We start from the raw sequence: 23061 nt of genomic DNA on the forward strand, positions 1-23061 counted from the left end.
ACGGGTAGCAGCTGAATAGGATTCCCAGCCAGATTCCTGAAGGCAAAAACTACAACAGGAACCTGTAAAACTGTCAATGAATGTTTTCCTATTTCTCTCCTATTTTCAATATATTTTGCCACAACTCAACTTTTTCCTCTGGTAGCTCAGTAATATATTATACACCCTATGGGAACAGAACCAGTGTTCCAGTTTTTAGCAGATTAAATATATGTTAACAATTTTACTGTGTGACTTGGCAAAAGTCACTTTATCTTTCTGGGCCTCGGTGTACGTGTAAAATGAGATTAAACTAGGCATTGAACGTCCCTTCTATCCCTGAAGTACTACATGAACACAGGTTCTACTAATAAACCTGCGATAGTCCTTTAATGGAATGTACAAACTACCTACACAAGTCAGCACAATCCCATCACTAGAAAAACTGTCTAAACCTTGCATCCTTCTTTCCCAAAATACATGCTCTCACTCATATCTGAGAACCCAACAAACAACTCAAAGACTAAATACCTAGTTCCTGATCAAAGGTTGAGGTGGAGCTCACATCCAAGCTGTTACATCGGCTTCCTGGGCTGAATGCCTGTGGGTGCTGAAGACTTACTCAGCCATGGTACAGTTTATGGGGGTGACGAGAGAGATTGTGCTCCACAGGCTTCTGAATGTTTCTTTAGAGTAAGTAGACGGTCTTGGGTAAAAATCTTAACTTGGACTTACTCACAGGTAGAGAGCAATAGAAGGACATTAAGTGAGTGACAATACTGAAAAGGGACTCTGCAAACTGGGAAATAAGGGTGGTAGTGAAAGTTTCCTTAGTAGGTTTCCCCTATTACCGACATAGCTGTAGAAAACCTTCCAGAGTTTGTGCAGTTGTAGATTTTTTTTTTTTTTTTGCATTTACAGAATTTTATAAAGTATGTTAGGAACAGTGGCTCAGCTTTTAGTGAAACACACTTTGACCTGGAAATGGCCCAATACCCGATGTAGTTAATGGTTCCTAAAGCTAGACTATAGGCTAGTCTTTCAATCAAACAGACTTCAGCTAGACTATAGTCTTTAGATCATAACAGGTTTCTGGGTTGAGCCTGGGGGAAAAACCCTGTCCTGAAATAAAAACAAAACAAAACAAAAAACCACTGGCTTTGGATTCACATTATTCCTGGCTTTACCATTTACTAAGTAACTGTTTGGCAAAATGTAAAACCTCACTGGGCCTCCATTTCCTCACCTGTAGAATGAGGAAAATACAGTCCACCTAAAGGGCTACCATGAGGATTAGCAAACATATGTAAGGTATCTAGCATTATGCACACCGCAGGAGTTAAGTAAACGCTAAGCTGTAGTGTTTTCCTCCCCCTCATTTAAATAACAAGCAGCAACACTGTACACAGCCTGCCTCCTGTCAACTCACATATCAGTAAAATAAACTAAAGCACAGAAAATAAAGTGAAATGGATCTACAGCGGCCATGTATGCTTCAATTGGTTCTTGGTCACAGAAGAATCCCTTAAGTCAATCCCTAGCTAGCCTACTTTCTTCTTAGACAAAAAGCCAAACCTACAACAGTGCTCAAATAGAAATTAGTAAAGAGAGGCTGTTGCAGGCAGCTCAGTAACAGTGTGGAGATAGGGAAAGGAAAAAGAACAAATTTTATAAAAAAGCCAGACAAAAGAACTTTAAAGAGCAAGCTGTCTTGGACTGTTTACTGCATAGGCACATAATCATACCACTCTCACTTACCTGAGAGCATCACTGAGCTCGAACACCACTGTACTATTTCCAATCAAGTTAAGATTCAGTGTGTTACTCTATTAAAAGAAGGTAGGGCACCGGGGTGACTCAGTGGGTTAAGCCTCTGCCTTCGGCTCAGGTCATGATCTCGGGGTCCTGGGATTGAGTCCTGCATCGGGCTCCCTGCTGAGCAGCAGGGAACCTGCTTCCCCCTCTCCCTCTGCTGCTCCCCCTGCTCATGCTCTCTCCCCTTCTCTCACTTTCTGTCAAATAAATTAATTCTTTAAAAAAAAAAAAAAGAAGGTAGAGACATTCTCTAAAAATGCTTAAATTGCAAAAGAAAACCTTTGATGCTTAAGAATAAGCTTCAGGGGCGCCTGGGTGGCTCAGTGGGTTAAGCCGCTGCCTTCGGCTCGGGTCATGATCTCAGGGTCCTGGGATGGAGTCCCGCATCAGGCTCTCTGCTCAGCAGGGAGCCTGCTTCCTCCTCTCTCTCTCTCTCTGCCTGCCTCTGCCTACTTGTGATCTCTGTCAAATAAATAAATAAAATCTTAAAAAAAAAAAAAAAGAATAAGCTTCAATGTGTGGGAAAACTTAACTTATATGAAATGGTCCCTCTGGACCATATACTTAACAAAATTAAGTGTATTTACTGGTCAAAAACATGTAACAGAGGAGAAATTTCTAACTGCTCTATACATGGAAATATATGCAACAAAATAGCTAAGTGAAGCAGTTGTGACATTTCTGGTGCCTTTAAAGGCTTGCTTTCTTCAAGATTCCACTTTAAGGATAAAGATAATTCTAATAAATAAATAAAATCTTTAAAAAAAAAAGGAAAGATAATTCTAAAGTTTAAGTGATATGACAAAAGTCAGATTACACATTATATGTCTTCCCTGGCTCTCCAAGTTTTACCTCTGTTTTTGAAAATTCTTAAGTTTTCTTTATTCTCTATTCCATAAAACTAATCATTCACTCACCACAGAGAACCCAAAATGCAATGAAAGAAATGCACTTCTCATTACCTCACAAGTGGTTTGGACTTGATTCTTATAGTGAGGTGATAATTACCAGCTAAAAGTTCTGTCCTGTCCCTGGATTATTTTAAATTGGTACAAAGGTGGGCCTTGGGAGACCCGTTTTTCCTCTCTGATTTTCTCGTATTGGTCTACATCTGACTTGAAGACATAACGAGCTATGAATTTTAAGCTCTGAAAGAATTTAAAAGCTGGAATGTTTTTAACTGCTCATTCAAAATAAAGGGGTCAAATCAGGCAGCTGGGTTTTTTGTTTTTTTGAGCATCTGACTGTGGGAGGCCTGGGTCTCCATGTTTAGGGGGGGTCTCCTCTGATAGCAGCAGTAGCAACTGCTACCTAACATCAATTGAGCAGTCACAGGACCAGGCACTGAGCTATGTGTTTTACATAAAGTATTCCATTTCGATGTCACGATAACTTTATGAAGGACTGTTACTACTCCTATGTTATAGATGAGGAAACCAAGACTTTGAGAGGTTTAGAAACCTGCCCAATTTTCAAGGTTAGCAAGTGGCAGAACTAGTATTTGAACCTGGCAGTTAGCTTTCATGCTTTACAAAAGATCAGATGTTTTATTTTTAGAGTCCATTTGAATATTTGTTAGATTGTTCATGACTTTAGATATTGTCTTTTAAGTATATGAAAGAATATATAAAACACTGAAATAAAAAATAGTAATATGTTTGCTTTTAGAACTACATTTCTCTCTTCCACACTCACTTTTCTTCTCCCTTAAAGTCTTAAGTTAGAATTGAATGACAGAAGAATAAAGAGGCAGGGCTGAATTACTAATATTTTCACCATCTGAAAACAGCATGCTACTGTCACTTCTCTCAGAGGTTAATGGATACCCATGAACAATTTATTTCAAGCCCTGAGATTATCTCATAAAAACAAACTTAAGAAAAAAAAATCACTGTTTTTTTTTAAAGAGGTGAAACGGACTTTAAGAGATCTTCTGTTCAACCCTTGATATTACAGAAGTAGTGAAGATTCTGACGAATTAGTATTTGGGATAGGACCAAACCCAGATCTTTCAAGGCCTGCCCTGACCTGTGGCTTCTGTAAAGCTGGCCCTTAATCTCTATCAGTGAGGTGGCCAGTGTCTGGCTGACAGTTTGGATCTGAATGAGTACTCTGTGGGGGATATTATTTCTCTCTGCATGGAGTAGAAACAAGGTGGAAAAACATGTTTTTAGAAAACAACCAACATGAATATGGAATATAATATGAAACAGAAGACCAGCTTCTCTACCCTTAGCACAGATTATGACTCAAAGCAGTTAGCCCTTTGAGAATTCTCTAACGACTATTGAAACATTTCATGTTTAAGTCCATGCCCATTCAAACATTTGCCAATTCATAACAAAGGTAACAGACGTGCTTATCTGGATCTTCTTTCAGTCTAATCTCTCTACACCAATTGCTCACATAAGTGTGCTTAAGGTCAAATTCCTACAGTATTCATTACATTTTAGCCAGGCTATATATTTGATTCTTCTTAGATTTCTTGGATTCAGAAGGTTATAGATCTTTTGAAGTCAGTGTAGTATAGTTATAGGTTGCAATGATTTGTGGTTCTGTGATTACAAATAAATAGGTGGGATGCCTTAGAGAGCTTGGGCTTCATGTCAAAGTCCTAAAGTGCAATGGAAGACTGGAGAGCTACAGTAATCGTCATCCCCTGACTCCCAGTGCTTTATTGGTGTATGAGCAAATTTAACTTTGCTGTGCCTCTATTTTGCTCTCTGTGATAGAACTATGCAGGTGTTATATGACATGTCAAAAGTGCTCTGGATGCTATAAAAAAAGACACTCTACAGAGAGCTTTTAAAGCCACCTTCCCAGAGCCAAAGTCAAGGTAACTGCAAAAAGAAATAATTCAGAATTTTAATTCCATATAACTTACCTATATCGCTCCTCTTGTAAGGCCTGCATTATTAATGAATAGTCTCTCTGATAATGTTCCTTGAGAGTCTCAAAGGATTCCTCTAGTCTAGCCTGTGTTTCCCGGATCTCCTGGATCTCATGTAGTAGTGCATCAAATCCTGAGCTCTGCATGTCCAGGGTGTTTGTTTTGGAGCTGGACGCTCCTACAGCAATGCCTCCAGTGGTGCTGTTGGCTCCCACTGAGCCTGAAGTGGCACTAGAACAATCTTCCTCACTACCATATTTTGGGCTTGATTGAAAGTTTGAAATCACCCCCAAACCCTTTCCCCCATCATCCACTTGCCCTTCCTCTAAAGAGTCCTTCAGGTTAGGGATATTGTCTGCACTGCCAAATTTATTCCGAATTAGTGAGGCAATCTCTCTGGGTTTTGAGACTACAGCCCCTGCTGCCGAATGGGTCGCTTGGGAGAAGCTAGAAAGTCCACCTTTGACACTGTCCACCACACCTTCGCTGAAGCCAGTCACCTTTGCTCCCACATCCTTCAGACCTTGGTGCATGTCCCTGAAGACATCCTTCGGCTGCCGGGGAATCCCATTCTGCTCCACCTCTCGGAGCTTTCTGTGGTAGTGCTCAAGCTTCTTTTGTAGCTGGAGGATGGTTTGGGCAGATTTCTGGTTCTTCTTCTCAAAGACCTGCTTGATGCGGGCAGCCTGCTGCTTGTCTGCACTGTTGGCAAGCTTTAAGTACTCAGCAACGTTGTCGTCCCTGGCTGTTTGTGCAATCTTGATCTGTTCTGTGAGCTTCAGGATTTTCTGCTGCAGGTGAGCAATCGCAGCCTTTGTGCGCTGAGGGTCTGGTGTTCCATCCACAGAGTCTGTGTGGATGCTGCCATCGGTGCTGGAGGCCACTGCACTGGAAGTCTGGGCGAGGCTGCTTACTTCCAACCGCTCGATCTAGTGTATAAATGAGAAGTGGATGTTAGAAGGAGCCCAAGAAGACGACCTCTCCAGAATAACTAGGCCAAATATATTGAAAATTTATCTACTCTCAGACCTCCGCACCGATAGTTGACCTAATTCCTCCCATCCTATACAAGCCCCATCTCCCTTTTGGATACTGTCCTTATACAAGTATACTTTGCCTTACACAAAAAAGACATATGAAAAAAGATCTGCACAAGATGTAAACTGGGGGTATTCTTCCTTTGTTAGAAAATTTATTACAGTATTTTTTTAAATAACAAAGCTCCCCTAGTTGTTTATATTTTTTTACAAAGATTTTATTTACTTGAGAGAGAAAGAGAGAGTGAGAGAGTGAACACAAGCAGGGGAAAGGCAGACAGAGAGGGAGAAGCAGACTCCCCACTGAGCAGGAAGCCCCAATCGGGGCTTGATCGCGATCAGGGCCTGAGCTGAAGGCAGACGCTTAAGTGACTGAAGAACACAGGTGCCCCTGCTAATGGGTTTATAGCATGACTTCATTCACAAACATTCTTCACACACACTTTTGTGAAACAGGTACATCTGCATTTCAATTTAATTACATGAAAATCACTTTATTATTCAGACATTGCTATAATTCCAATCCATGCTCTCAGATTATGGTCATCCAAAATGCTGGTGAGAATAGGTTATTTTACTGGCTAGATATAAAAATCCAATTTTTATCACAGTGTCTTTTTACCCAAAGTATGTCAAGGGTAATGGGATTATTCTCTCTCTAATAGGGACACTCAATTGGTAGCTGGAGACAGGTGAAGGTAAGAATGAGAAGGTATTGCTCCAAGTGCCAAGGTTGAATGTGGTATACATTATTATTATTATTATTATTATTATATATTAGGGTTAATATACCAGGTCACAAGTAACTATGATATACCTAGGCGAGAAAAGTGAATTCTCAGGGGGAGAGACAGTAAGAGGTAAGAAGTTAATCAAGTCAGCAAGTAAGTTCAGGCCTTCTGGAGCTCAGCTTCTTTGAGTTCTATTCAGTTTTTTTTTTTTTTTAGTGAGACAAGGGACTGCAAAACACAAACAATGACTATCCTTCATATGGGTGAGCGACCATTCGAAGGAGATGAAGAAAAAGACAAGTTCCTCATATGTGAAAACTGAAACTATCCTATTTCAAAGCCATTAGCCAAAGCTAGAGAGAGGTCAGGTTTCCCTAACTCAGAAGAGAAAAACCCTCAGGTTTGGCTTGTCATGAACTGGAGTAGGGCTCACGCAAAAAGTCTGTAGAAACTGCTCTCTACTAAGCAGTAGCAGAAATAAATAATAAAAGAACCATCTCGGGGCATCTGGGTGGCTCAGCTGGTTTAGCATCTTTCTGTCTGCCTTCCGTTCAGGTCATGATCCCAGGTTCCTGGGACTGAGCCCCACATCAGGCTCCCCACTCAGCAGAGAGTCTGCTTTCTCTCCTTCTGCCCCTACCCCTGCCCTGCTCTCTCTCTCAAATAAATAAATAAAATCTTAAAAAAAAAAAAAACCCATCTCAGGGTAATAAAAATGGCCAGTATGAGTGTCAGATTATAAATTTACCATCTTGGAAATTAAGATCATATCCCTTTATTTGGTCCTCATTCCAAAATCTATAGCCAGCAGCAATCTGATAGAAAGAACTGTATAGGGGGGTGGGAGATCGGGGTACCAGGTGGTGGGTATTATAGAGGGCATGGATTGCATGGAGCACTGGGTGTGATGAAAAAATAATGAATACTGTTTTTCTGAAAATAAATAAATCAATTTAATTAAAAAATTAAAAAAAAAGAAAGAACTGTATATAGGTTACCCTCATATTTTAGAAGTGTGAATTACATTTTTGTGATAATACACCAAATCTGAAATATTCGTGAAATACTGGTAATTAACTTGTCAGTCTTTTTTTCACCTCACTTTTATCTCCTCAGTTTACCATCTTAGAAGGAATTATGGTGATCTCTAACTCCAAAAATATTAGTTCATTAGTGGAAAGTTCATTACTGGAATTAATGTATTACTACTGATGTGAATAAAAACATATTATTTCTTTTTCAGATGAACAAATGAGAAATAATGTACATTTAAATAAAATCAAAAGATAATTTAAAACTGAAATGAAGAGCAAAATGACATTATGTTCATTCCACTAATTAAAAAAATGTCCAGAATAGTTTAGGGACTAGCACAATAATTATTTTGTATAACTTCCTCCATCTGCCCCATTAATTTTAGGTACAAGCTAATAAGCAGTGAAAGGGCCAGAGGGAAAGCAGCAGAAAGGAGAATGAGCTAGAGTTCCAGAAAACCACGTTGCCAAAAGTTGAAAAAGGAGCTCCCGGAAACCCACTTTCTTCAGTGCCTTACAGTCACTCTCTTAAGTTGTACAGGGTTTCCACTATGTGATTTTCTTTCTGAAAGGGATTTCAGATCCCACAACTGTAGTATGCAATAGATCAGATCTCACAACTACAATATGTAATTCAGGGTATAGTATGTACCCTGATTGTGTATTCAGTTAATAGCTCAAAATATACCACAGGAAAGGAAAGAAAGTACAAAGTATCACTGATTCAAGACTACAAGCTCATGTATTATCTAGTTTTCTTAGGTTCTTTGCTATTAATTTGAATATCATCTTACATGTAGTCTATTGTCTAAAGAAGTACAGATACAGAAGTCAAGTTTAATTATTACTCAGGGAACACAAATATGGATCATACTGGTGAAAATATAGCTTTGGTACTAGAATCATAGTTTTATTATATTTCTAAATTTGAAAAAAGAACAAAATTTCTATGTAATTTTTTACAAATCATGACAGTTTAGTTCTGATTTTATTTCCCTACACAGTGGCGGAAGAAGTAAGCCAGATTATCTTTAATCTGACTTCTGCCCTACCTACGCTGTTTGGGGCCACACTATATTCCACCAGTATATGACTCCCACTTAGAGTCATCAATATCCCTGCAAGAGTACATCTGACAGAACCCACTGTTCTCAGCCTCCAAAGAAAACTAACCCACAGCTTCAGCAGGAGGGTAGTTTAACACCTGAAACCATGAATCACTTGATGACTCAGTGACTCTTCCAAATTTTGGCAAGCACTATCCTTAAAAAGTAAGGAGAGAGAAGAGGCAGAAATTGTGAGAGGCAGGGAGGAGAAATAAAAGAGAGGAAGAGGAAGAGAGGTGGCAAGAAAAAGATAATACTGAACTACAGAATTATAGCACAGGGGCTGTGAATACCCTCTGGGTATCTTCTGAGCTATGAACAAAAGCCTTCAGAGACAAGAATATTTAAGCCGTGAGTTATACATGCACCAACTGAAGAGTGGTTCTCTTTTTCAAATGCCTTTGCTGGCATGTTAGGCATCTATATATAACAAAATAAAATTAGATTCCTATCCTCATTCCAGACAGGTAACTAAACTGCAGATGTTAAAAGCAAATTTTACAACTTTTGGAAGGCAGTATTGGAAAATACAGCGGGGAGGATTTTCTTAAACATATAAGAAAAGGCACAAATCAGAAAAACAAAATTACTGACTATGGCTACATTTAGTGTAGTAGTGAAGCATAGAATCTGGCATGAAACTGCTTGGGTTCAAGTCTAGCTTTGTTACTTACTAGTCATGCGACCCTGGCTGGGCAAGTTAATTAACTTCTGCATCCATTTCATCAACTGTAAAATGGAGAAAATACTAATACCTATTTCAGAAGACTGTTTTGAAGATGAAATAATAAACATAAAAACACTCAAAAAATAGTCCTGGGCACAGAGTAAGCAGTTAATACTGGCTATTATTTTTGTACCATTCTAGGTGATTATTTTTAAAAATTCAAATGTTAAAAGATTCTAGAATATACTCAAGATCTTTCACATTTCAGGCATAATCATAGGAGACAGAGTCTGAACCAAAGGAATAATGGGAATAATTAATTCAACATTACAGTAAAAATAGTAATAGTCTCCTTCCTTCCTTCTGCTTTTTTTTTTTTTTTTTAGTATTAGTCAACTTTCTTGACTGTTGATCTTGTGGCTAGGCAGCTGACTAGCCAGCTAGCTAATCTTCCAAAGCTCATAACAACCTTATGAACAGACATTGCTATCACTAATTTACAAATCAACTGTGAGTTACTTCCTACTACCTTTATAACAGGGCAGTTTGACAACAGCAGCAGCAGCAATATCACCTACTCAACAGGGCTTCATGTGATCATAGCCTGAGGGCTTTCATGAGTGATCATACCCCCCAGTACAGCAAGTCCCAGTCACTCAAGGCTGGGATAGAAATAATTTGTATAGAAAAAAGAGAGGCCCAAAATCCAGGTAAATATACTGTGACTACTTATTGTTAGCTACGCAATGTGCTCCACAGCTAGGGGTCTGGTCAGAGCCACTGTTCATTATCTAGCTGTTGCTATAAGAAGCAGATAAGGTGCTTTGCCTGTACTTTGTCTTTTCCTATTAAGAATTCATTTGCCAGAGGGTGCCTGGCTGGTTCAGTCGGTAGAGCATACCACTATTGACCTTGGGGTTATGGGTTCAAGCCCTATGTTGGGTATAGAGATTACTTAAAAATAAAACCTTAAAAAAAAAAAAAAAGAATTCATTTGCCAGGCTTAAATTATCTATTAACAGACGTGAATTAATTGATCAGAAAAAAACCCAAGAGAAAATTTAAACAGCAACGCCTCAAAACACCAATTAGTCAGGAGCAGAGTAGAGCCAACTCGAGAACATTTCACAAAGTTTTATAATGGCTTAAAATTTTCATTTGCAAATGCATTTTATTTACTTTCTGAGTGTATGAAAGTGTCAGAACATGGGGGCACCCAGCTCTGAGAACAATCATATGAAGAAAAACGGTGGAAAGAGCAGTGACAGGAGTAGGACCTGGGTTCAGACCTGGTTTTGCCACCTTACTAGCTAGGTGTCTTTGGGCCACCTTCTTGTTTCCTTGAGCCCAAGTTTCCTCATCTATAAAATGGGGTTATTTTCTCATGAGATTCTTTGAAAAAATGTTATTAAACCTATGTTAAATCAGATTATGCTTGCCAAACATGGTGAATGTTCAAGAAGTCACCCTTTTTCTACTCCTTACTTGGTTCATTACTCAAAATCCAAGCATATATTTGTAACAAGAAGAGATTCAGAAATCCCTGACTTGACATCACTATCTTCAATAAATGCCAACAGCCCAGTCCTGTCTACTTAGCAGAATGAAATAATTTTATCTATGCTTTATAGAGTATCGGCTCTCTTTCAGGAAATCTCTGCACCATTTATTTATACTAAATAATTCACATCACTTTGGAGAAAATGAAGGTGGCATTTTAAGGTAAAAGAAGGAGGAGGTGGAAAGTGGGGAAGTCTTTGTAATTAATCTGAAAACAAACAGAATCTGGACTATTTTGTTTTTTCTGAAGGTGGATCTTTACCAAGGCCAATTTCATTGAATGGGTTGTGCACCAGCTTTTGCAAATTCACACTCAGGCACCTGCAGACCCAGGTCCACTGTTCTTCCAAAATTTCTACCTCACAGATATGAGGCCATGGTTTTGAACCAAAACTGGAGTGTGTGGCTTAATTCAAGTGCACTTAGTGGGGGCAAAAGGATAGAATGTTTGATTTTTGGGAGACTACCCCCCCAAATCTAATACAAATCGTAATCCCTAGAGATTCATAATGCTGGTCTTAAGAACGGCACAGAAGTCTATCTTTTTCTTCTTCTTCTTTTTAAAAAATTTATTTGTTTGACAGACAGAGATCACAAAGGCAGAGAGCCCAATGCGGGGCTTGATCCCAGCACCCTGAAATCATGACCTGAGCCGAAGGCAGAGGCTTAACCCACTGAGCCACTCAGGTGCCCCCAGAAATCTATTTTCTAATCAATGATAAAAGATGCTCTGGTCTGTCATATAAAGTTCTATTTTTCTGCCAGGCAGATTGTATTGAGAAGGTACAACAGAAGAAAGAGTACTGCCTTGGAAGTTACACAGCTCTGCCTTTGAATTTTGTACCATCATCTCCTTGAGGTTTGCCTTTGCCAACATCCCCAACACCTTACTCTTAACAAAAAGAAAAGAAATCCCACAGTCTATCAGCACTTTCTGCACAAAGTTATATATTCATTATGGTAAGACTTTTCATCTATTTCCAGTGTCTCACTGTAGAAATGACACGCTGCTCCCCTCTCACAGTAAGCACAACTCTGTTGAGCAATTCTCTTATGTGTAATTCAGACTGACGTTTAGTCTGCGGTGGAATGAAGAGGAATCTCAAGTGGGAGTTGCAGAAAAGAAAAATGAACTAAGTTCCACTAGCCCATAACCAGCAAGCTTTTCCTCTACCCATTCCATTTTTACTTTGGAGCTAAAAATCAAGATTTGACATACAGTCTTAAAAACAGACCTTTTTACTTGTCACAAAGGCTTTTTCTCACTTGATAAATAATCTTTGGACAGAATGGAGTATTTCCTGTAAGTTCTAGGGATCACTTTTTCATATTTTTATACAGAACTCTTGTTATATGCAATAAAAAGGCAATAAAAATAAAAAAATAAATAAAAAGCAATAAAATAATGTTTTATTGCTTAATTTTAAAAAGTTTAAAAAATAAAAATAATACTCATGATGATAATCCTGGCCACTTTTAAATCTGGCACGATAGTCTAGTTTCTCAAACTTCCTTTGTGACAAAGAGCACTTAGGCCTCACATGTTTTTCTATACTCAGCACTCTTCAGGCCCACTTTTCATAAAGAACAAAGTTTTAAAATCATCATGGGTGATACCACATGTGAAAATGAGTAGAAGACATGCTCACTGAAATGCGAATTCTGATGGAGTTTGCTCACTATAGTTTTGTGGCTAAAGATCCTACCACATGTCTCAGCAAAATGATAAAAAAAAAAAAAAAAAAAAAAACCCCGTGCAATGGATTCCTTGGGAATAACATAAACCTTACATTTAAATCCACATATGCTAAGGGTCACAACTGTAATTTGGTTCTTCTGACATGGCATGCTGTTTCACACCTCTAGGCTTCTCTCCATATATTCCAGGGCATGTTCTGTTCTTTTCTGGCTAACTTCTACTCATCCTTTAAGGCCCAGTTAACATGTAACCTCCTTCAGGATATCTTTCCTGACAATCTCCCTCTCCCAGCTGGATTAATGGCTTTCTTCATATTCCCATATAAATAAACATACACCTCTCTCAATGTCCTTATTACATTATGTTGAAATGATTGTTTGGGTGTCTTGCCTCTACTGACCTAAGTTCCTGAGGACAGGGATCAAGTCATATTCCATCTTTGTACTCCAAGAAGATAGCATAATGCTTTGTGCAAAGATACCCAGTAAATGTTTAATATAAATGCTCACTAGCATCTCCTTAATATGATCCTCCTAGATCTCATATGTCATACAAGTGACTGAGCCTATGTTACTACAAATGGAATAAACGCCAGTATTTTTATAAGAAAAACAGCTTCCAAGAGATGATACGCCTCCCTCCAAGACTGCTGAGGAAAAACCAACTGTGTTGAATATTAGCTTAGGTTATTAACATCCTATCTGGCCCACCCTGCTCCAACCCAACTGCAAAATATCCATTATAGGATCTAGGACTGCTACTTAGAAATGCTTTGTCACAGGAGGGCTGGTTTCCTGGCTTACGTGAAAGACATCATTGAGGATTAGCACTGCCAGGCTTGATGTTTGGACTTAATGGATTCATGTGAGCCTGGTCAGATGATTTACTGTCATTTTAATAAACCTTAGCAGAATGTCTCCTATATACAGACAGGGCCTATGTTAGGCACTGGAAGTACAGGGAGAAAGCAAAAAAGCAAAAAAGCAAGCACTTAAGGAAAGTCTGCAATCATAGTAGTGATGGTATAAGTTGACAATAACATGCTGCTTTGTTATGTTTATTAAGTCTTATAAGTACAGTTTCTTTGAGAAGGAACCTAAGAGATCATCCAGTTAAGAAAATTTATTTTAAAGATGAATAACAGATTCTGAGATATTTCTCCCTGACATCTAAAAGAAAAAAAATAAGTAACATACAATGAAAATAAGGAGAGGTGCATTGTTCAACTTAACCAGGGGGTTTCAAGTATCAGTTCATGTATGCTACCGGAAATATCCAACCAGAGACTTCATGCCTGAACATCAAAAATGTCGTATGAGGATATACTGATTGACATTTGCAATAAATGATCCAAGTTTCCTTCTGAGATTATAACTTGTTAAAAAGAAATAGTGATTTGAGCTATGGATTATTCAAAAATCATTCTTACATGACTTCAGAATGAAGAATGATTAGTCTGAAGCACACAAATTGGTTAATACTAAATTTAGTATCTATTTTCCGAGCATGCTCCAACCAGCAAAAGGTGACAAAGAAATGTTTTCACTGCTGAGGATTTAAAAAAAAAATCCATGTGTGGATTAGCTGATTTGTAAAATTTGCCACCAATAGCTCTCCTTTACATGGTAATTCACTACAAATACTTTTATGACACAAGTTTCCTTAAAACAAAAGATTTCTAAAGCCTCAGCTTAATCCTATTTGTTTCATTCAATTTTGATAAATTGCTAAAGCAATGAAACAATTTGGAAAATTCCACAGGGTTTGTGATAACCTGGTTATCCCTCAACTTTTTTGGCTTGTTCAGTAGCTTAAAGAATAGAGACTCTAGGGAAGGGCTATACATCCCTAAATACTCTTCTTTCTCTTAAAATGGTCTTAAATACCATTTCTTTGTTGACGACTTCCAAATGTATGCCTCTAGCCCATACCTTGCTTAACTCCAGATCATATACTCAACTACCTACCTAATATCTCTTCTTGGAGATGTCTAACAGTCATTTTGAATTTACTACATTCAAAACTTAGTTCCTGATATTGCCCAAACCTGCTCTTCCTGCAGTCTTCCCCATCTCAGCTAATGGCTACACTTCATTAATCCACATAATCCAGACAGTCTGCTTACAGAGTCTATGCTGATACCCTCGGTGTATACTACATTGCTCCAGCAAATGTTTTGGGTTCTAGTTGCTAAAAAGATGCAGAATCTGACCACATCTCACTGAATCTCCACTACTGCCACTCTAGCAAAAGCCACTATCAACTCGCTTGGACTACAGCAATAGGCTCGTAACTATCACTGGAATAATATTTTATCATCAGTATTTTATCATCAATTATTTGTACAGCAGCTAGAGTGATCCTTTAAAAATGTATCAGGTCACAACAGTTTTTTACACCTAAAACTTGCTAGGGGCTGTCTGAATCAGAGTAAGCCGAAGTCTTCACAATGGCCTGAATAACCATGATCTGGCACCTGTCAGATCCAGTACCTCCTGGACTATAACTCCTACTATTCATTCCTTTACTCCACTGCCACCTACTAGAAAGGTCTCCCTGCTGTTCTTGGAATGTACCAGGCATGTACCCATTTCGAGCCTTTTTTTTTTTTTTTAAAGATTTTATTTATTTATTTGACAGACGGAGATCACAGAGAAGCAGGCAGAGAGAGAGGAGGAAGCAGGCTCCCTGCTGAGCAGAGAGCCTGATGCGGGGCTTGATCCCAAGACCCTGGGATCATGACCTGAGCTGAAGGCAGAGGCTTTAACCCACTGAGCCACCCAGGCGCCCCTCAAGCCTTTTCCACTTAGTGTCTCTCCTGCTCGTAATGCTTTTCCTCAGATGCCCACAGGGCTTACTCCATCACAACAGCTTTTCTCCAGCATAACCTTAGTAGCATCTCTTAGGTGTCTCCGACATCCTCTAAGGATGCCAGTCCTTCCTGTCTTGGCCACTTTTTTCCACAGGTAATAAGCAATAGCAAGATTTCAGCTTTTCTGATAAATTACAAATAAAGTAAAAGTATCTAATGAAAATGACTAGTTCAGGGATTTTGCATATGAAAAGAAGAACATTTCTCTGATGTATCTAGGTATCTGCAGGGTAAAATGGAGGGACAACCTAGAGAAAATTAGGAGTATAAAAATGGAAGAAGGATATGGTGCTATGATACTAAAGAAGCAGACTATACAAAAGACTGAGGTTTCTACTATTTAATTCATTTTGTAATTATCCTTTATTTTCCTTATATAAAGCACTGAAAAAAGGTGAATCTCTGCTCTCAAGAAACACATGATCTAGTTGGTTTGAGACGTGAAAATGTTCGACTGAAATACAGGTCCAATTAAGTAAATGATATCGTACATATGAAGGTTAAGTACCTGAACACAGAAAGGAGCCACGCATTCAGAAGGGGGCAAAGGGGGGTATGCCTGGGTGGCTCAGTGGGTTAAAGCCTCTGCTTTCAGCTCACGTCATGATCCCAGGGTCCTGGGATGGAGCCCCGCATGGGGCTCTCTGCTCAGCAGGGAGCCTGCTTTCCCCTCTCTCTCTGCTGACATGTGATCTCTGTGTGTCAAATAAATAAAATCTAAAAGAAAGAAGGAGAAGGAGAAGAAGAAGAAGAAGAAGGCGGCAGCGGCAAAGGGAACAGAGATTTCTTGGAGGTGTTAAAGAAAAAAAAAAAAAAGAAAGAAAGAAAGAAATGAGGGCACCTGGGTGGCTCAGTGGGTTAAGCCTCTGCCTTTGGCTCAGGTCATGATCTCAGGATCCTGGGACTGAGTCCTGCATTGGGCTCTCTGCGTGGCAGGGAGCCTGCTTCCTCCTCTCTCTCTGCTTGCCTCTCTGCCTACTTGTGATCTCTCTCTCTCTCTGTCAAATAAATAAATAAATAAATCTTAAAAAAAAAAAAAGAAAAGAAAAAGAAATGAGCCTTGAAGAAACAAGTTTTTGATAAAAAGAGAAGTGGTAAGGAAAGGCATTTTAGGATGACAACCCAGTATGAACAAAAGCCCATAAGAAGGAAATGTACTAGCTTTTTAAAGATAGTTGAATAGGAGAGCCTAGGTCGGTTAGGCACCTGACTTCGGCTCAGGTCATGATCCCAGGGTGCTGGAATTGAGGCCCCTGTCAAGCTCTCTGCTCGGTGGGGAGACTGCTTCTTTCTCTGCCTACCACTCCCCTGCTTGTGTGCTCTCTCTTAAATAAATAAATAAAATCTTAAAAAAAAGATAATTGAAGGGTTCATGAAGCTATAAATATAGGGCTCTGTTGGGAGATCAGCTCCCAAAGCAGGTCTAAACCACTGTTTTGCACTTTATTCCAAGGATATTTCTGAAAGCTTCTCAATGGTAATAGTCTCCTTTGGAATCTAGACTTAAAGATCCACAAGCTATCTGACAGTACCAAAATCTATATATCCAAAACCTGAACACCATGATTCTCTTGTAAACCTGGTTTTCTTACAATGTTCTCTATTTCAGCAAAAATACTACTATTCATCAGGTTACTAAACAAGCCAAAACCAAAACCAAGCCAAACCAAAGCCAAGGAATAATTCTTCACATCTTCTGCCTTTTACCCCTATTCAACACTAATCCTATCTATTTTACTTTCCAAATTTCGATCAAATTATAATACTCTCCCATCCATCTCTACTGCCACAACCTTAGGACAAACTCTTGTCTCCTCTCTCCTGGAACACTGACTGATCTACCTGCATTCAGTCAGGCTTTCAGTTAAGCTGGAGAATTTTTTTTTAAAAGAAGTCCTGGGGTGCCTAGTTGGCTCCGTCAGTAGAGCATGCGACTCTTGATCTTGAGGTGGTGAGTTTAGGTCCCATGCTGGGCATAGTTAGTTTATTTTTTAAAAAGCTGGTTTACTTAAAAAAAAAAAAAAAAAAAAAAAAAAAAAAAAGGTAAAAAGAAGTCCTTTTTCTTTTTTTTTTAAAGATTTTATCCATTTATTTGACAGAAAGAGTAAAAGCAGGGGAAGAAGCAGGGAGAGGGAGAAGTAGGCTCTCTGCCTAACAGGGAGCCCGATGTGGGCTCAATCCCAGGATTCTGGGAACATGACCTGAGTCAGAGGCAGATGCTTCATTGACTGAGCTACCCAGGCACCTCTGAAAAAAGAAGTCCTAAACCACTCAATGCTTAAATTCTTTTAGCAGCTTCCCACAATTACAATAAAGAACAATTACCTGAATATGGTCTATCAAGTCAGTCCTATGTGATTAGGCCCTGGATCTCTTTCTCTAGATTCATCTTACAGCATGCTTCCCCTGCTCTAGTCAAACTCGCCTTTTTCAACCCCTGCTGCTCATCCTTTCTTCTCATAGCAGGGCCTCTGTAATACTGCCTACTTAGCCCTTCTTCAACTTTCAACCAGACACTTTGCTAGGTGTTTGGTATATACTGATGAACAAAACACGGTGTCTTAGCATTCATGAGGCTTAATGGTTGAGTGGAGAAAAGGAGAGATGGATGAACCAGTAATTAAAAATGTAAATTGAGAGAAATACTACAAAGGAAAAAAGAAAACAGAGTGATGTGAGAAAAGGAATAAGGAGGGGAAACCTACTCAGACTGGGAAGTCAGAAGAATTCCTGAACAAGGATTTGAATTGAGGTCTCAAGATAGAAAAGGAAGTTACTTTAACCAGGCTATAAATGAGGAAAGGCATTATTACTGTGAGTTTTATGTGCCAAGAGAATACAGAATTTGGCATTTCATCAAAATCCAGATGAAAATACAGAATTAAAGCAATTCCAAAAAAGAAAAAAGATTTGTCCATTCACATCTTAGAATTCACTTGGTAAATAATTGAGACTATGTTACCAAAAAGGCTTAAAGGAAGGAGAAGGATGCTAAGATAAGAAAAGATAAGTAAACAGGAAGGGGCCCACCTGCCCCTAATAGAGTATATGGATAACTGTATTTACAAGGCTTATATAACCAATGAGTCAGCAAAAAGTCAGATGTCAATGGGTCTCTTCTGTGCCCACTCTAAGCAGCTGGCTCTCTCTACTGGTTTAAAGAGGGGTCCAAGAACGAGATCTCAGGTTAGACTATAAAAACAATCAACATATCTTCCAGCAATACTTGCATAAGATAGGGTGAGGAAAAGTAAACCTTCAGGCTTGGAAAAAGCCAAGATACAGATCTAACTTAAAGTAGATTAGAGCAAAGTGATTCCTGTAGGATTTCACAGATCTAATGCAACCCATTTCTTTAACTTGTCATAAAATGCTTGTTATAGATTCCAAAATCAAGACCCCCAAATCTGCTGAAAACCTTCATTTTAAAGAGAAAAATGTCCTTATTTTCTTGTGGCCCATAAATATTTCAGGGTTACTTTCTACAACTATCTTTTCTCTAATAAAGGCTAGTATGTATTAATGGAAACAGAAAAACTTTTCATAATGACAGAATTGGGTCTGGCAAAGAAAAACATACAAAATAGAACATAAAGGGATTAAATCACAGTACAGGCAAAGAGATACAGCACTAACAACCACTTGATATTGAACAGCAACGATAATGAACCCAAGACAAACACCCACCAACGCACAGCTATGAAAATAGCAGACTCTTCATTTTGCCTTCCTCCACCTCCATACTTATGTTCTCAGCCTATTACTGTTCCAGTGGCAACAACTCAAAGCAGGGAGCTTTTCTCTTTTCCACCATTAGGCCATAGGGAAAGCTAGGGGAAAAAGCAGGGCGGTGGGTGGGTGGGTGGGGGGAACTGTAACTGTTCAAAGAAAAGAAAGGATATCTGTTAGTCAGCATTCTTTGCTCTGGAAATTCCTGGTTTCTGCCTATTCATGGACATCTGAGAAAACTTGATGATTATCTCTGAAGGTCACAACTGAATGATCAAAAATAATGTTTTCCTTTTTGGCTCCTTGGGTCATCCCTCTCCCTCAAACAGCATTCTGCAAAATGTTTTTGTTATTGCTAAGAGGCAATTCTATGTAGCTGATACAGAAAAGTACAAATAATAGTTAGAAAAAATCCAAGAATCCCTCCCCACCCCCTGCCCCCCAAACACAAGCAATACATTTATCTTACCAAAACCCCCTGTCAGGCAGTCTGCTGATTTTGCTTGCCACAAAGCTCATCCTTCATTGTGTACTGCCAGACCAAGCTTGGACAGTGAAAACAAATCACAACCTCTCTTGACTATGTGCTCTTTCCATTTGTCCCAGCTTCCAAACTGCAGAGGAGCTGTGGCATAGTCTGTCACGGCTGCACATACTTGGTTTCCGAGAATAACGCTGTAAATGAGGACAGCTACCACTGGGAATGCATTCCCCTACCAAAGAGCGAGCTGAAATGAAGCTTCTAGTGGATTCCCTGGGCTTCTCACCTTCACAGCCTCAGAGAAGTGCCTTTCACAGAACAGGCAGGTACAGCCGCACCACATCAACATCCCCGCATAGCCAATCCTCCGCAGTGCCCACCTCAGACTATGTACAGTTCCGGTTCTGTCTCGTCCATCAACTCTTAAAGCTTTCTACATCTGGGAGCCTGGGAGGACTCTGTGCTGAATAAACAGAAAGCTTCTGCCAAACAAGCATCGTGTGTGTGTGTGTGTGTGTGTGTGTGTGTGTGTGTATGTGTGTGTGGTTTGCTAGAGCTGCTAATGCAAATGAATAGTTTTACTCTGAGAATGGAGATCACAGACAGTATCTGCCTCTCTTCTGGAGCTGTGAGCATCTTTTATAAAAAACAAAAGCATCAAACTGGTTGAATTTAAAGCTACAGGGCATGAATTCACCATTCACATCTTTAGTTTAAAACCAGATAAGATTTACAAATAGCTTAAAGAAGTTTAAAAACATTCTAAAAAAGTGTTTAGGTAGCCTGCTTCAATAAATACAAAGAAAAAACAATCCACCCATGTTTGGATAAAGGATTCAAAGACTGCTGAAACAATTTCTATGCTTTCCTAATATATCTTCTCTTATTTTTTATTTAAGATTCACAAAATAATTTAAATGAAAACTGAGCAAGAAAAAACTGAGCATGAGATTCTAAAGTCTTATTCACTATGGATGAAGGGGAAAAACACTTCTGAAGGAAAAGTACTGGAATTGTTTGAAATCTACACAATAGATTGAAACACCACAAAGTTAAGCCCAGGCTCGGCTCCCGCATCATATACTATTTACTGAATACCCATGATACTGTATGAAAGAACTGAACATCTTAAAGAGACTGTTGCTGCACTGAAAAAGTCACTTTGGGATTTAGACAAACTATCAAATCTGAGTTTTATTATTTCATTTGTAAAAGCAGTTCTGTGGAATGTGCACAGAAAGAACTTCAGGGATATAAAATATAGTGTAGCACGTGCAATGTATAATATGTAGAAACATTTCTCGGAGGTTAATACCCAGAAAGGGATCGGATAAGAAGACAATTTGATAAAGGTCAGTGCCTAAAGCTGTGATAATTCTGTACTTCTACTTAAGTATGGAGTTGGAAGCTCAGCCCAGCACAGGTCAAAGAAGGTCTTTCCATCAGCATTCACCAGCTTCACATAACTTCCTTCATTTAAATCAGATGAAGCCCTCTGAATGAAATCTGAACCACCTTAAGTGAATTTGAAGAAAATTCTCAGTTGAAACCATAGCTCCAGAAATTCCTCTTCTATCTCTAGAGACACAGAATTCTGGCCTTGACTCTCCAGAACAAATTAATAAAGAATTTAATGACTAACACAAATTTTGTCTTTGCTTAAAAATTAAGTTGCAAGGTTTCAACAGAGTATTTGTTTCTACAAAAACAACAGAAAAAACAAGCCCTAGCGTCAACACCAGTGAATGTTTGCTTAACTCTCTTTATTACCATTTTTAATACATCTCCTTTCATGACAATCATGGTTATTTTAGAAAATTTTGAAAACACCAGTGGGCATAAAAGAAAGCAAAAATTATTTGTAATCTCACCACTTAGAGAAAACCAAACCAAACACTAACATAAGGTTCTTTTATTTTTTAAGATTTTATTCATTTATTTGACAGAGAGAGAGACTGAGCATATGCAGGGGGAGCAGCAGAGGAAGAGGAAGAAGCCGGCTCTCCACTGAGCAGGGAGCCCAATGTGGGGCTCGATCCCAGGACCTTGGAATCATGACCTGAGCCAAAGGCAGATGCCTAATGACTGAGCCATCCAGGCAATCTGACGTAAAGCTCTTCTATTCTCATTTCCTACCACTGGGATTTTTCTTTTTTAAAGATTTTATATTTATTTGAGTGAGTGAGAAAGAGAGCACGTGCATGTGTGGGGTTGTGAGGTAAGAGGCAGAGGGAGAGGGACAAGCAGACTCCACACTGAGGACAGAGCTCAACACTGGGCTCAATCCCATGACCCTGACATGACCTGAGCCGAAATCAAGAGTTACGACGGTCATTACCATGGAGCTCACTCAGTGCAGGGCTCAATCCCACAACACTCAGATCATGACCTGGGCTGAAAATAAAAGTCGGGTGTTCAACCAACTAAGCCACTGAGGTGCTCCCTCACATGCTTATGTTTGCCAGATAGTTATTATTCATTCCCTCCATCCAGTTTTCTCCCTGAAATGCAAGTTATAATTGATATAGGTGGCTAGAACTATAGTAGGAGCGATAGTGATAGAGAAATACTAGTCCTTTTGTTTTCAAAGAAAAAGAACATTTTTGTCCCAAATTGAAGTGGCAGTCTGTTCCAAAATTTCAAAAAAGGACAAATCTTAGGAAGTGAATTTGATTTCCCTCGGTTTATATTACTGCCATCTGAAAAGAAGCCATGAATATGTTCAGATTTTGGCAAATGTGATCAGTTTTGATGAGCTTACTTCCTTGACTTACAGATTAGTGCCTTCATCTTACAACATGAAGATTATTTTTTATCTTTTGTGTAATTTTACTTCATAGCAGAGTAACATTCTGGCTTTATGTTTGATTTATTATATCCTTAATGAATAAAAAACAAAACAAACCAACCTGAAAAGAAAAAAAAGTTCTTTATTGATGAAAGAGCTAATATTATTTACAATTTTATCCCTTTAACATTTATTATAATGTTTTATTGCCATTTTGGCCAAATAACCAAGTACCATTTCTCACCATGATCCTGTCTTAATCAAAGATTCAAATCTCCTTTGCTGACTCTTTTGATTTCTCTTTCCCAAAAGTGGATCCAAAATCCAAAAAAATAAAAACTTTTAGAATAACTTTTATACTAGGCGCCCGGGTGGCTCAGTCCTTAAGCACCTGCCTTCGTTCGGCCCCAGGTTCTGGGATTGAGTTCTCTGCATCAGATTCCCTGCTCAGCAAGAAATGTGCTTCTCCCTTTGCTTCTCCGCCCTGCTTGTGCTCCCTCTCTCACTGTGTCTCTGTCAAATAAATAAATAAAATCTTAAAAAAAAAAAAAAAGGTAGTATCTTAAAAACAAACAAACAACAAAGAACAAGACTCTTAGGAACATGCTTCTAAGCTGGTTATCATTTAAGACGACTTTAAGACTATACCCCTACACTGCGTCAGGATGTCTAG

The 23061-nt window shown here is 38.9% G+C and overlaps 1 protein-coding gene across 8 annotated transcripts in view; it reads right to left on the reverse strand.

Moving 5' to 3' along the window:
• The window catches only part of TMCC1 (transmembrane and coiled-coil domain family 1), a 253470-nt gene that overhangs the window by 19263 nt on the left and 211146 nt on the right, over window positions 1-23061 (reverse strand). For 7 of the 8 annotated variants that reach the window (XM_045063342.1, XM_045063343.1, XM_045063344.1 and 4 more), the window contains one exon: window positions 4679-5613. In XM_045063342.1, coding sequence (XP_044919277.1) covers window positions 4679-5613 — 935 coding nt within the window. Of the gene's footprint in view, window positions 1-4678; window positions 5614-19886; window positions 20099-23061 lie in introns of those variants that run through there. The other variant, XM_013054817.2, reaches the window with a different exon arrangement.

The sequence above is a fragment of the Mustela putorius genome, unplaced genomic scaffold, assembly GCF_011764305.1.
Source record: "Mustela putorius furo isolate JIRA1106 unplaced genomic scaffold, ASM1176430v1.1 tig00003850_pilon_pilon_pilon, whole genome shotgun sequence".
Taxonomy (NCBI): domain Eukaryota; kingdom Metazoa; phylum Chordata; class Mammalia; order Carnivora; family Mustelidae; genus Mustela; species Mustela putorius.